At 53.0% G+C, this 12,837-nt stretch overlaps 6 protein-coding genes across 6 annotated transcripts; 3 read left to right on the forward strand and 3 right to left on the reverse strand.

Annotated features, from left to right (window-relative positions):
• The first annotated feature begins 618 nt into the window (after window positions 1-618).
• GLOTRDRAFT_58449 (alpha/beta-hydrolase) lies at window positions 619-3,724 on the forward strand. The gene is made up of 19 exons (XM_007866173.1): window positions 619-766; window positions 826-1,021; window positions 1,084-1,120; window positions 1,169-1,262; window positions 1,318-1,356; window positions 1,406-1,437; window positions 1,488-1,580; window positions 1,636-1,749; window positions 1,804-1,874; window positions 1,929-2,266; window positions 2,325-2,350; window positions 2,400-2,463; window positions 2,517-2,615; window positions 2,669-2,698; window positions 2,755-2,761; window positions 2,813-2,933; window positions 2,985-3,122; window positions 3,175-3,198; window positions 3,248-3,724. Exons 1-19 carry the CDS (start codon window positions 637-639, stop codon window positions 3,575-3,577), a joined length of 1,983 nt encoding a protein of 660 aa, XP_007864364.1. The 5' UTR covers window positions 619-636; the 3' UTR covers window positions 3,578-3,724.
• Window positions 3,725-4,242: 518 nt separating this feature from the next.
• Window positions 4,243-5,168, forward strand: GLOTRDRAFT_58450 (uncharacterized protein). Its single transcript, XM_007866174.1, has 4 exons — window positions 4,243-4,463; window positions 4,515-4,704; window positions 4,757-4,967; window positions 5,023-5,168. The coding sequence occupies exons 1-4, from the start codon at window positions 4,283-4,285 to the stop codon at window positions 5,053-5,055; spliced, it is 615 nt and encodes a 204-aa protein (XP_007864365.1). The 5' UTR covers window positions 4,243-4,282; the 3' UTR covers window positions 5,056-5,168.
• A 164-nt stretch (window positions 5,169-5,332) lies between these two features.
• Window positions 5,333-6,094, reverse strand: GLOTRDRAFT_127602 (uncharacterized protein; the record flags this gene model as incomplete). Its single annotated transcript, XM_007866175.1, has 1 exon — window positions 5,333-6,094. The coding sequence occupies one exon, from the start codon at window positions 6,092-6,094 to the stop codon at window positions 5,333-5,335; it is 762 nt and encodes a 253-aa protein (XP_007864366.1).
• A 1,155-nt stretch (window positions 6,095-7,249) lies between these two features.
• GLOTRDRAFT_127603 (uncharacterized protein) lies at window positions 7,250-8,191 on the reverse strand (the record flags this gene model as incomplete). Its single annotated transcript, XM_007866176.1, has 1 exon — window positions 7,250-8,191. One exon carries the CDS (start codon window positions 8,189-8,191, stop codon window positions 7,250-7,252), a length of 942 nt encoding a protein of 313 aa, XP_007864367.1.
• An 849-nt stretch (window positions 8,192-9,040) lies between these two features.
• On the reverse strand, window positions 9,041-11,081 carry GLOTRDRAFT_115245 (threonine dehydratase I). Its single transcript, XM_007866177.1, has 6 exons — window positions 10,745-11,081; window positions 10,072-10,659; window positions 9,796-10,015; window positions 9,477-9,742; window positions 9,318-9,413; window positions 9,041-9,261 (listed from the first exon to the last, which is right to left on the reverse strand). The coding sequence occupies exons 1-6, from the start codon at window positions 11,064-11,066 to the stop codon at window positions 9,125-9,127; spliced, it is 1,629 nt and encodes a 542-aa protein (XP_007864368.1). The 5' UTR covers window positions 11,067-11,081; the 3' UTR covers window positions 9,041-9,124.
• A 305-nt stretch (window positions 11,082-11,386) lies between these two features.
• Window positions 11,387-12,334, forward strand: GLOTRDRAFT_110481 (uncharacterized protein). The gene is made up of 3 exons (XM_007866178.1): window positions 11,387-11,779; window positions 11,835-12,048; window positions 12,107-12,334. Exons 1-3 carry the CDS (start codon window positions 11,402-11,404, stop codon window positions 12,271-12,273), a joined length of 759 nt encoding a protein of 252 aa, XP_007864369.1. The 5' UTR covers window positions 11,387-11,401; the 3' UTR covers window positions 12,274-12,334.
• The last annotated feature ends 503 nt before the right edge of the window (window positions 12,335-12,837 follow it).

Genomic DNA, 12,837 nt, shown 5'->3' on the forward strand with positions numbered 1-12,837 from the left:
AAGCTCCGCTCGTAATACTCGCTACACTGCGAAGCGGCTGGGAACTACGGTCGCCCTTTTGGCGGGATGCGCGTGACACGCGCCAACTATGAGTGGGACTTCGTGATTTGAGAGCCTCATAACTCAGAAAAATCATGCCTTGGGAGATTTACACCATTGTAGGTTTTGAAGGCCATAGATTCATTTGACATAGGTCAAATTTCGATGAATTTGGACTGACTCAAGGAGAAAATCCTCTTTTCTCACCTATTCCAATCAACTCCATTCGCTTCAAAAACATCATTGAACAATGTGTGCCAGAGACGATTTTGTACGTCTGAGGGGGCAAATTTTTCTAAGTCGGAGTCACGCTTGGCGGGGAAAGTTGTGACCCCGCTATGTGACTGTCCGTTGTCACCAGTCCGTTCGCAAGCTCACGCCTTCCATCACTCCGAAACCAAAAAAGGAAGGCGTGTGCATTGCGTACAGGACTGGTCGCGAGTCTAGACTTTTATGCAAAGCACTGTAGCTCCCGAAGGAGTATTACACGAGCTAGAAGCATGGTGACTCTGTGTTCTACCGACGGCTCGGTAAGAGCTCGGTATAAGTAGGTGACGGGCAGCGTTCGGCGGAACTCCCGTCCTTGAATATCCAGCTATGCTTGAACTCGGGGCCATCGTGTTGGGCCTCGCTGCCCTCGCAGCAGGTCAGGACACCCCACCGAGTACGTACCCGCATAACTACACCGGGATACCGAGTACTGCTTATGGCCCTGACTGGCAAAGCTGTGCGTACCTCCAGCACATCCCATAACAGGAGCCTGATGTTACTTCAATTGTAATGCAGACTTCGAGGTTACGGAGCCTCTTCCGAACGTAACCGTTACCCTCTCGCGCAACTGGGCGGGAAGTCTCAGCGTGAATCGCGCGGGTCATCCCAATGACACGTTGTTCTTCTGGGGCTTCGAGAAAGAAAACGGATCTCTTACAGCTCAAGCTGGAGAGAAGTCCGACGAGCCTTGGTTGATTTGGCTCAATGGAGGGTGAGCAGCAACCGTACTATTACTATGGTTTGTCAGGGTTTCTGAGATCGTGATGTAACTAGTCCTGGAGCTTCGAGTTTCTTGGGCTTCATGGGAGAGGTACGGACATGTCCCAAGAGATGAGCTTAGGCTGACCCGGTGCGATAGAACGGACCTCTGCATGTGACGAACACGTATTCGATCGTCCCGAACAACTACAGCTGGGACAAGTTAATTGACTCTATATGGGTTGACCAGCCTGGTAAGACTACTTTCATGATTATTTTGAATATTCAGAACACTCAAGGTCATCATAGTTGGTACCGGGTATTCGACCGCTGATGCAACTGGATATAGTAGGTGGCATCTCCCACCAATTATGGACTTGATGTAATGACGTTGTAGTTGCCGACGAGGATCAAATGGGGCAGGACTTCGTGAGTGGATCATTATCTGGTTGATGACGCCTCATGAACTCGAGACATAGCTTGGTTTCTTAACGAACCTCGTGGCGGTCTTCCCCAGTCTTGCGGAACGTCCGCTTTACCTCACCGGAGAGAGTTATGCGGGGACATACATCGTGAGTGGCTTAACGACAAAAAATCCACCTCAGACAACTCAATGGCTCCTGTTAGCCCTACATCACGAAAGCCATATTTTCTTCACCGAACCCTCCTGTGAAGCTAGCGAAATTCGCGATCGGTGACGGAGCTACCGCTTCCCTCTCGGTGTTCGAGATGTTGCCGATGGTAAGTTCGTAGCGGTCTTTGGAATTCCTAAGCGCTCAACTGGGTGAAACGTAGCTCAGTGTCATCGAAACGTACCCCCAGCTCATCAGCTACGACCCTGATGTATACGACTACTTCAAGACGCAGTGAGTAATCCATGCTTTCCTGCGCGTGCCACCTCCACTCACACCAATGCTCAGGACCCACTTGTGCGGCTACGACTTGAACCTGTCGTACCCCGAGACTGCACCCTTCCCCACCCTCCCTCTGCAGTGGGGAACCATCATCAATGGTTCAGTTGTCATGGACAGGAAGCGTAACAAGTTTAGCAAGTCGGCGTTCAAGAATGGATTAGCCACCAAGATCAAGCAGCAGGGAGAACTGCTTACTGCTAGAGATCTCGAAACGAGGGAAGAACGCAGACAGTCATGGAAGCGCGACCTCCTTCGTCGGTCCAACGACACCCTTGACCCATACTACGGATGTGACCTATTGGACCACGTCATCGACTACGTGCTGAACTACACTTTCCCTTGGAGTGAGTTATGGATGAAGTCTTTTCAAGTCCCAGCTATTCTGACGGCCTCTGTCATTAGAGGGCAACGATTATAATGGCTTTGACGTGCGTCTCCTGTTCGTCGCGCCCGGAGATGACACTGAGGCATGTACAGGTTTACTTCGTCCCTGATGCCCTTGATCCCGAGGCGCCTCTGGATCCCAGCGTTTTCCTGAACGGTTAGTCATATTCTTGGATCTTTGTAGAGTGGGGCTGATATGCGCATTTTTAGATAACCAGACCCGTGCTGCGTTGCATGCGCCCACCAGCAAGGACTGGGTTCTGGAGTTCGATTATCCTTTCGGCTCCACCTACAACTACACTTTCCCTGGTACGTCACTGCCCTTCGTCAAAAGTGCTTTTCTTCACACTGTGTGGATGCAGGAGGCGGAACGAACGAATTCGGTGACCCTAGTATGTATCTTTAAGCTCATTTTCCCAACCCAATCATGATCTTTCTTTCTCTATAGGCGTCGAGTAAGTCTAGCCGGCAATGTCTTTCTGAAAATTTGACCAAGCCCTTTTCAGACCGATGGCCTTCCTGTCCGAGTTGGCCCAGAATGCGACTAAGAATAATGTATCAATGATATTCTATTCTGGAAATGCTGACCTACTCGTTGGTCACCGTGGAACTGAAGTGACAATCCAAGTGAAGTAATTTACAAGGAATAATCGCAGATTGCTAATCTTTGGAACGTAGAATACTACTTGGGGAGGGATCCAGGGTTTCACTCGCAAGCCTTCCACTCCCTGGTATGACGATGATGGCAACTTTGCTGGGATCGTCCATCAAGAGCGGAATCTGACTTATGTCTTGTTCGTGGGCGCAGGGCACGAGGTCCGCAGTGGTTTGTTCCTACATGTGGTCAAGTACTGATGACTGTGTCTAGGTTCCTGAGTATGAGCCCGCCGCGGTATGTTCCCATCCCTTCCATTACCATGAATGTTATTGACGGTCTTCAGGCATGGGTTTTCTTGCGAGAATTTATCCTGGGATCCAACACCACTGGCCTTGTGACGACTTCCGGAAACGGTACAGTCACCGTCGTTGGTGGAGAGAGCTCAGTGCTGGCCGAGGATGTACTGCCAGCTGCCAGTGACCCCATATACTACGGACCAGGTACGACGGTGTCGTCGTATATTCCATCGAGCGCCACGGTGGCTGCCTGGGAGAGCTTCATTGCCACTGCTACCGCGACCGTGACAACGGTGGAGAGTTCCGTGGTCGCGAGTCCCGTGGTGGCAAGTTCTGCGGTAGCCAGTTCCGCTGTAGCAACTCCTTCAGTATTCTAGGCAACGCAGTGTTTATTAAGAAAGCGGACTCGGATTTGTGGTATCATTTATATCATGCGTCAGTCTACTTTGCAGATTGCTCGCACCTTCCACTCCGTTACAGTATGTGAAGTCTTCCCGAAGAGCTATCGCATATCGCAAGGCAGGTAGATGAGCGACGATTCGTCAGTCCTGCATCCCGAGTAATATCGATTGCGCTGATACTAGTTTCGGAACCTCTCGCGTCTTTAACTGGCCCGGGGTCAAATGCTTGGATTGGGTGCGATATTATTGGGTGTCGGTGCCCCAGAACTGACTCAACCGGGGCCCAGCACATACTATCAGGATACCAAGTACAGGTCACGGCCTCGACTGGCAAGCTAGTGAGTAGTACCCCTCGAGTACCCCCTCCCCGACCTTGTTATGTCCAGTGCATAGTCCAGGTTGACCGCATTCACGACGATGTATGCTGGCTCCAGCTTACATACTGTATTTACGTTACCACCTGGCCATCTACTCGCCTGCGAGACCGCGCCACATTCCAAGTTCCCTTATAAGGCTCGGTGACTTCCATGCTTGGAGCAGTGACCTTGTCACGGTGGCTGCTATGACATCAATGGGTGCACTGGATCGTATACGTCAGGAGATCCTGGCTTGTAATACTAAGTAATGGTATATAAGCTCTTGCTTACCCCGCACTCACTCTACTCACTCAACTAATCCGCCATGTCTGCCGCAGCTGATAAATTTCTCGACCCCTACACCGCCAAGGCGGAAAAGAACAACCTCACTCCCCAGCAGAAGATCGACGGTCTTCATGCCATCATCAAGGCCGCCGGAACTGGCATGCTCGTCACCAGGTCGTCCGACGGCCACCTGCACTCGCGGGCCATGACACCAGCTGGTCGTAGGTATCCTCGTATCTGACCCGCCGGCTTCATTTTAATCAGAAGTATAGCCGTGAGCCCATCCCAGACCACTTTGATCTTCATCGCGAACAACGCCAGCCATAAGTTCGACGAAATCCAGAATGACTCGCACGTTAATGTCAGCTTCTACGACAGCAAGACTACAGATTGGGTTAGCGTTGCCGGCATCGCGAAGCTCTCGCAGGACAAGGCTCTGATCAAGAAACACTGGTCGTCCACGTAGGTCATTGCTTTCATCGACGACGAGCTCTCTTGATAACAGTTGCTTTAGTATTGCGGCGTATTTCGGAGACCTGAAGGATGGTGTCCACAAGGGAAATGAGGAAGACCCACGTGTATCCGTCATCGAAGTCGTCCCAGAGGATATTCGGTACTGGAAGTCGACGGAGTCATCAATTGCGCGCGGGATCGAAACTGCGATTGACGCTGCCACTGGGCGCGTGGCTGTTCCTGGGGAGCTCATCGCAATCACCAAGCAAGAGGTGAGTTTATCAACCCATGATTATAGGACAGAATTGATATGACTCAATAACCTAGATCCAGCTGACCCAGAGTGTCAACAGCACATAATAGGGCGATGTATTGGAAAAAAAAATGTATTGCAGGAAAGATCGTAGCCACTAAATGTCAATGTAACAATAATGTATGAGTACGACGGATACTCCTATATGCCCTAACCTCGGAGCAGTATGGCGGAACGATAGTTGAACAAGCCACGAGAGCGTCAGCGTCCCAGCTCATCGACATGCGTCGCTGGTGTCTGAGGAATGAGACTCGTCGAGCAGAGGACGCAATGGCAGCATTCATGCTCACTCAAGAATCGGCTGGTGCCTGTGCCATAGGTGCATCATGACAGTTGTAGTAATCGTCGCCTCTCGACGCGTCTTGAATCTCGTTTCCCGTCGATGATACGCAGCATTTGCGTCCAATCTTGGATGCCGTCCTCGCACCCCGAGGTGTCGAGCCAAGGGAACAAGGAGTCCAGGAAGTGTGCTAGCGAGCAAGCGAATGTGCTTGACGTGTTCCGCGTTGGGAAGAACAAATCCACTGTCCGCAGCTTGTGACTAAAGACAGGAGGTTCGAGAGGAAAGGGAGCCTCATTGTCAAGGTCCAGCTGTAGATACTGAAGCTGCGAGCAATTGCGAGCGAAAGAAGTCAAGCACAGGATAGATGGTGCTACACTGGTGGACGCCGAAGTCGCAATTATCTCCAGCTTTCTCAGCGCCGGGAAAGTTAGCGTGAGCTTCTCCACATCATCATTGTTCATGCGGAGAGGTATTCGATGGAATTGCAAGCGAAGATCTTCTACTTGGGTGTGTTGAGACAGTGGGATGAACACCTGACCCCAGTTGATATAGCTAGCACTATCGTCTGGGCACGAACCCAGATGATGCACAATGATGGACTTCAGCCGATGCCGATTCAACATAGAAATGACCCCAAGAAGAGACTCTACCGGTGGCTTGTCCGTGATGTACAGCTTGACAGTTGCCAGTCGCGGAGTCGAGAATGATGCTAGACTTTGAGAAACTGACTTGGCTGGGCCTTTGAGGACCAGCTTCTCGAGAGCATCCAGTCGCAGACAGTCCTTGCCAGGCTTGCTCGTCATTTCCGTCACATCCAGTCCCAGGGTCTGTAGATTCCAAGCCGGCCAAGGAAATCTATGGACAGTCTAGACCCCTGGATGATCACTCCCGGCCCAAAGAACTCTCGTATCTCCGCTTTGCTGGTAAAAATGTGGACTCTAGGATGCGCGCTGACCCCGATAAACAGATGCCTCAGACTTCCCATCGCGAGAATATCCTGTATGTGGTGATAATCCAGCACGAAGCCTGTTCCCGTACGCAAAATGAGTTCTTCCACTGGTGCACTAGACTGGGAAAGCCTTGATAAAAACTTTTGTATAACCTGAGCTACCTGGGCGGGAAGGGTCTGTGGCAAGCGAGGTACCAGGCTTGATCCTCGTATCTCCACCCGATTCAAGGTGGGTCCGACAAACAATTGCAGCTCCGAGGACGTCGGTCGTATTCGTGGGACAGTCCATTGTAGTGACCGCAAGTGAGGCAAGAGTGGCTGTCCGGCGAGAATCTGCGAGATGTCCAGAAAGACCGAAAGGTCGACCCGCTTTTGAATATCAGGGTCATGAACCAACTCGCGAACGCGTGATGCATAGAATCGAAACATCTGGTACGCCGGCGAGTCCATAAGAATTGCCTCTTTCAGGACCTTTTGATGTAGGGGCTAACGGGATAGCAGTCGACTAAGGGCGTTCTCACATATGTATCTTCGTGTAGTTGAAAATACGGCAATACACTTAGGAGATGGATGATGGAGTCCAATTTGTGCCATAGCACGTCGAGCGCGATCTGCGAAAGCCCACGAGAGACCAGCGCTACGTGCAGTTTATCGGATTTCGCGGGCAAATGTCGCAGTATTTCATGGTAAAGCTCTTTGATGGCGAGGGGAATGAATGGTGTCTCTCGAGCAACAGTAATAATAGTCGATTCCGGGTTCAGGACCATCTTGTGTTGAGTAGTAGCAAATGAAGAATGATCGGAATTATCCCAGCCACTTGCGACGCGGTTGTGGCGTAGCTCAAGCCTCATGATGGTGGGTCTTTAGCGGGTGGCATACTGACTTTGTTGCTCTATTACTCATTACATGGACGTGGACAGGCCAGACATGGAGAAATGGAGTCGGTGACAGGATATAATGGGAGTTCTGAACAGTTATCTTTCATAACACCTGCAGAAGTCCCTACGGGTCACTTCTCGAGCTGCCTTGATCCACGTTTCTCGTCGATCAAACGCAGCATCTCCGTCCAACGTTGATCATCACCCACAAGTCCTCGTGTGTCAAGGCAAGGAAACAGAGAGTGGAAGAAATTGGCCATAGAGCCAATCTCTGATTTCGGATCTTTCCAATGGAAGTAAAGATCCAGTATTTGGAGTTGATGATTGAAGACTGCACATTCCAACGGGAGAAGGGAATCGATGTTGTTCTGAATGTCGAGGTATAGTTCGCGCAGCTTGGGTGCGTTTTCCGCGACCTGAACGAGGGACTTCATGGATGGGAGCCTGGAGGTGCTGGTTTCGCAGTGCCGAAGGTCCAATATTTTCAGACTCTGCCAAGTCTGCGCAAGCCGGGCCATATCATGGTCATCCATGGAAATTGAGACCTGGTAGAACTGGAGACGCAGAGCTTCTAGCTCTGCAAGGCCAGACAAGTGGGCAAATATCTGGTTCCAATTTATTGTGTATATCTTCTCATACGTACCCAGAGCGCATACAGCAATGATCTTCAAAGCATGATGTCCCAGGAACGAGAATATCTTCAATAAGCGCTCGGACCTGGGCGAGTCGGCGACAAATAACCTGACTGACGCGAGCTGGGGTACCAATATCGTGCCCAAGAATTCTGTTATTAACTTGGCGGGTCCTTTGAGGATGAGCTCCTCCAGTGAATCCAATGTTCCAGCAGGTCCAATCGCCATGCCTGGTGACAGATCCAGTCCCAGGACTCGTAGACTCCTTAACGAGCGGAAGTCTATCCCCGAACTTATCGCTCCCTGATTGCGGCGGAAGTTCTGTACGACCTTCAGCGAGGATGAAAGGTCAATCGTGTCTTGACGACCAATGCCCAGGAACAAACACTTGAGGTGTCCCATAAACAAAATGTTCTCGATCTCCTGGCGATCCAGTGTCATGCGCTCTCCCACGGACAAACTGATGTCTTGCAACGTATGGCCGGAGCCTCGAAGCCAACAGAAAAACTTCTATATGCCCTGTCCGGCAAGGTTCTCATGGGAGGCACGTTTCCCGGCTATCCGTATTTCGAGCCGCGGAAGGCCTGGGTGCACAAAAGTCTGCACCTCCGACACAGTCATACGGCTGTGCGGGACTGTCCACCGGAGAAAATGTAGGTTGGGCAGCAGAGGTTGGCCAGCGAGGGCCTGTGTGCAAGCGAGGAAAACTGACTCGCCAATCCGACGCTCTGCATCGGGATTATATACCAGTTCACGGACGCGGGCGGCATAACGAACGAACCGCTTGAATTCTTGTGATTCGTTCGAGAGCGTATCCACCAGGACCTTATGAGTTTATTAGACCAAGGGTTGCGGAGGGACACTGCGAATCACCCACGTATACATCATCCGCTATGTCAAAGGATGGGAGAACACGGAGGAGATGGATAATGGAGCGCAGCTCGCGCCACAACAGATCGAGCGCAATGTTGGAAATATCACGACAGGTGAGTGCCGCAGATAGCTTGTCTGCATCTCCAGATATGTGGCCCATTATTTCTCGATAGACGTCTTTGTTACTCAGCGGGACGAACGGCTTCTTCGCAGTTTCAGAGTCGAGCGTTCTCTTCTTTGCGGTTCCTCCCATAGCAGCAGATGGAGTCGCCTCGTAGGAGTGTGACCTAGGTTAGCCAGAAGGACACCAGAGGACAAAGAGGACTGCGGTGAACAGGGCTGACCGACCGATCGAAATATATGGTATTAGGACGTAATCATCACCTCATCCACATTGTAGCGTCGGGTTCAGGGTTTCTGCCGAACAACAACCTGCAATCAAGAGTACAACTTCAATTCACCGCGACTCGAAAACCAAGATACAAATAGAGATGATTGTGATCACCCTCTAAGATACCGCTTGTACACCTCATTTTCCGTCTCTTCTACGTACGGGTATCCCAGATTCCGCAAGAACTCCTCGAACTGCTCACTCTCTTCTGGCGGTACTTGGATGCCTGCCAGGACTTTACCCAAGTCTATATAGTCGTTTACATTAGTAAAGAATAAAATGGATAACACATAGATAACCCACCTGCACCGTGGTTGCGGTAGTGGAATAGGGAGATGTTCCACCCTGTCCGCATACCGAGGAGGAACTTCCTCAGCGCGCCAGGTCTCTCCGGGAATTCTACAGCCCCACCCCACCCAGATTGAGCAACTTCATCTCCTTGATTGTCACCAAACTACTCACCGAACCTAAACAACCTTTCATTCGGCACGGCCTTTGCGCCGCCAATCATATACCGCGCATGGCTCTTCGCCATCTCATCGTCGCTGATGTCGTACCCCTTCATGCCCTCGCGCTCGAGCGCGGCCAGGACGTCCGCGACCTCGCGTGCGCGCGACTTGGTCTCGAGCTTGAAGGAGAGGAACACGTGCGCGACGTCCGGCGAGTTGTAGCGGTAGATGAACTCGGTGATCGCGCGCGGGTAGATAAGGCCGTGCAGCTGCACGTAGCTGTTGCACTTTAGGGTAAGGGTGAGGAGGGCACGTAGACGAAAAGCACAGACCTTCCTGGTCGCTCGGGGATCTCGACGCTCAGCAGGGCTTCGCGCCCTTCACCGAGCTCTGCGCGTTCCGCGACGAAGCGCAGCCGGTCGAAGTTCATGTTCGCGCCGCTCACGACTGCCACGAAGCGTTTCTGCGCCCCGATAAGTTTGCTGTCCACGATGTGGCGTTTCAGACCGGCAAGCGCGAGGGCCCCAGCGGGCTCGGTTATCGACCGCGTCTCTGTGCGCGAAGTCAGAAGAGCATCCAGGGAGACCGGCGGACTCGAGGAACCGCACCTTCGAAGATATCCTTGATGGCTGCGCAAATTTCGTCGTTGTCTACTTTCACCACGCCGTCCAGGAGTTGCTTGCATATCCTGAAGGGTTCCTCGCCGACGATCTTGACTGCCGTGCCGTCACTGAACGGCCCAACTTCGGGCAGAGTCTGCCTCTCTCCGGCATCCAGACTCTTCGCCATAGCGTCCCCATCGAAAGTCTCGGCGCCGATGACTTTCGTGTCGGGCCCGCCGATTCTCTTCACGTACTCGGCGATCCCGGCGACGAGCCCGCCGCCGCCCACAGCAGCGAATATGCCATCGAGTTTCTCCGAGTGCGTTAGTTGCTTGAGGATCTCCATGCCCACGGTGCCCTGGCCGGCGATGACGAGCGGGTCGTCGTACGGGGGCACGAAGGTGAGGCCGTGCGCCTCGGCGAGGCGCGCGCATTCGGCCTTGGCCTCGTCAAAGTCGGCGCCGTGGAGGATGACTTTGGCGCCGAGGCGGGAGACGTTGCGGACTTTGATGGAGGGCGTGCCGCTGGGCATGACGATGGTGCAGGGGACGCCCAGACGGGCGCCAGAGAGAGCTACGCCCTGCGCGTGGTTCCCTACAATGCGAGAGAGTCAGGGATGGCATGGACCAAGTGTGCAGCTAGAGATTACGGGGACAGTGCGGGGGCTACGCACACTAACCAGCACTGCATGTGATGACGCCTTTCCACCGTTCATCGTCGGTCAAGCTGGCCATGAAGTTGTAAGCACCCCTAATTTTGAAGCTGAAGACCTCCTGCAGGTCCTCGCGCTTGAGCCATATCTGGTTTCCGAGCCTTGCGCTGAGGTTGGGGGCGAAGACGAGTGGCGTTTCTTTCAGAATCTCGTACACTTTGGAGGTTAGGATGAGGCGCAGGTAGTCTGGCGTGCCGTCTGGAAGGAGATGGTAGCTGGCCAGACGAGGATAGCTGTTTGAGATGGGCTCTGGTGCATGCGACGCATACTCAAGAGTCGGTGAAGCCATGGCAGTGTGGGTTAGATGACTCCGTCCAAAGATAAAGTTGGAACTGCTGTCGGGAGCAGCCGAGTCTCCGATCAGGCGCGTGGCAGCCAAGTGCGCAGCCGAGTCTCCGATCAGGCGCGTGGCAGCCACGTGCAGACAAGGTTGTGATCGACGTCATTGCTGTGCGTGACGAGGGCACGCTTACGCGAGCGGACATTCCTTTCTCTCAAACCGACAGACGTTGATCTGAGTAACGCTATGGATAGAGAACGCGCGCAGTACACATTCGGGTGACAACGGAATGTATGCTGCTATAACTAACCCTGCGCGAAAGCCTATCCATCCCATCATCCGCCATGGCTGACTTGCTAACGACACGAGCTCCGGCAGCCGTCAAAGAGCTGGTCGCTCGACACCCAAAGCTTGTCATTTCACTCTCATCCATAGCTTCTGTGCTCGCTGTCTCCTATCCAGCACTCTCCAGAAACTATCAGGCCTATAAGGACTTGGGCAAAGGTGCCCTCCCGGTCAACATCTTCGGCTGGGCGGTGGCGTGCATGATACACCCGTTCGGAAGGGAGACACGGAGCACTGCGGTGTATGATAAATATTCGTCAGAGAGCTGGTTAGGAGAGCCAGACTTCCCAGTCCGCCAGAGTCCTAGGCCAAAGATGGGATGGCATTTCCCGCCGCAAAGGCAGGCCGACCAGATTCCTTCGGAAGAGATGAAACTGGTGAGACCGTCCGCTGTCCAAGGAAACACCGCTGAAGAGGTCACCCGGCCCACAGGAAATCGTCAAGACATTCTTCCAGATAGCAGTCGACAACGTAAAGCTGGTTGGAATCGCGGGATCGTTGGCGGAGAGGGTGCACGCTGCTATGTACGTCCGAGGGCCTCCTCCGCACGCAGCAGCAGCACAGATCAAGGGCGAAATCGGGCATGTGCATGCTGACGTTGACTATTCCATGCACTTAGTTCTATCGCCTCGGGACTGTAAACTTGGTAAGTCACCGGCGGGGACCGCTGATGCAGAGCCAGCTGACTATGTGCCCATGGGAAGTGATCGAGCATGGATGGGGAGAGCGCCATCCTATGTCTGGGACACGAGTTTTGCCCGTGGAAGACTTGCTGATCTATGCGCCACGGGACCAAGAAGAGCTAGCAGTCGTGCAGAGGATAATCAAAGCATCTGTCGGATTTATGACGAACAGTCGGGAAGTAGTGTAAAGGATATCGTACCCTCTGAAGTAATTCTATCATCCCAATTCTTGATATGCGGAGTTGTGGCATGTTCGATATGCCCGCCGCCAATGCCAGGCCGCGGCAGCCACAAGCGCGCACTGTCCCTCGGCACGACGGATATGCAAACCATCCGCGAAGCGACCGCTGGTGAAGCCCATCGTCATTCATTACTGTACATTCGTCGGTCTTCCACGCAGGTAGCTCGCAGCGTTCTCTTCGGTGGCCATCCTTCACGAGTGATCAGCGGGCCGTAGGCTCAGATAAGCCGCGCGCAGAGCCGGCTATTCTGGGCGCAGCGTCGATATCATGCTGCACACCGTCCAGGGCGACGGCTAGACGTGCAAAAGCGAGTGGCAAGGGCCAGGGACCGCGGAGGGCAGGGGAGATGGAAGTTTCACGACAAGGGCAGGCGTGGGAGGAATTCCGAAAGAGGAAGGGGCATCGGCGCGCTAACCGAAACTCATAGCGTGACCGTGCGGACTGGAATAGCAGCAGACTGGCAAAACTCGGCCAAAGGACCCTTGTGCCCTAACGCTCCTTATCCTCCGT

The sequence above is a fragment of the Gloeophyllum trabeum genome (genome assembly GCF_000344685.1).
Source record: "Gloeophyllum trabeum ATCC 11539 unplaced genomic scaffold GLOTRscaffold_00004, whole genome shotgun sequence".
Lineage (NCBI taxonomy): Eukaryota > Fungi > Basidiomycota > Agaricomycetes > Gloeophyllales > Gloeophyllaceae > Gloeophyllum > Gloeophyllum trabeum.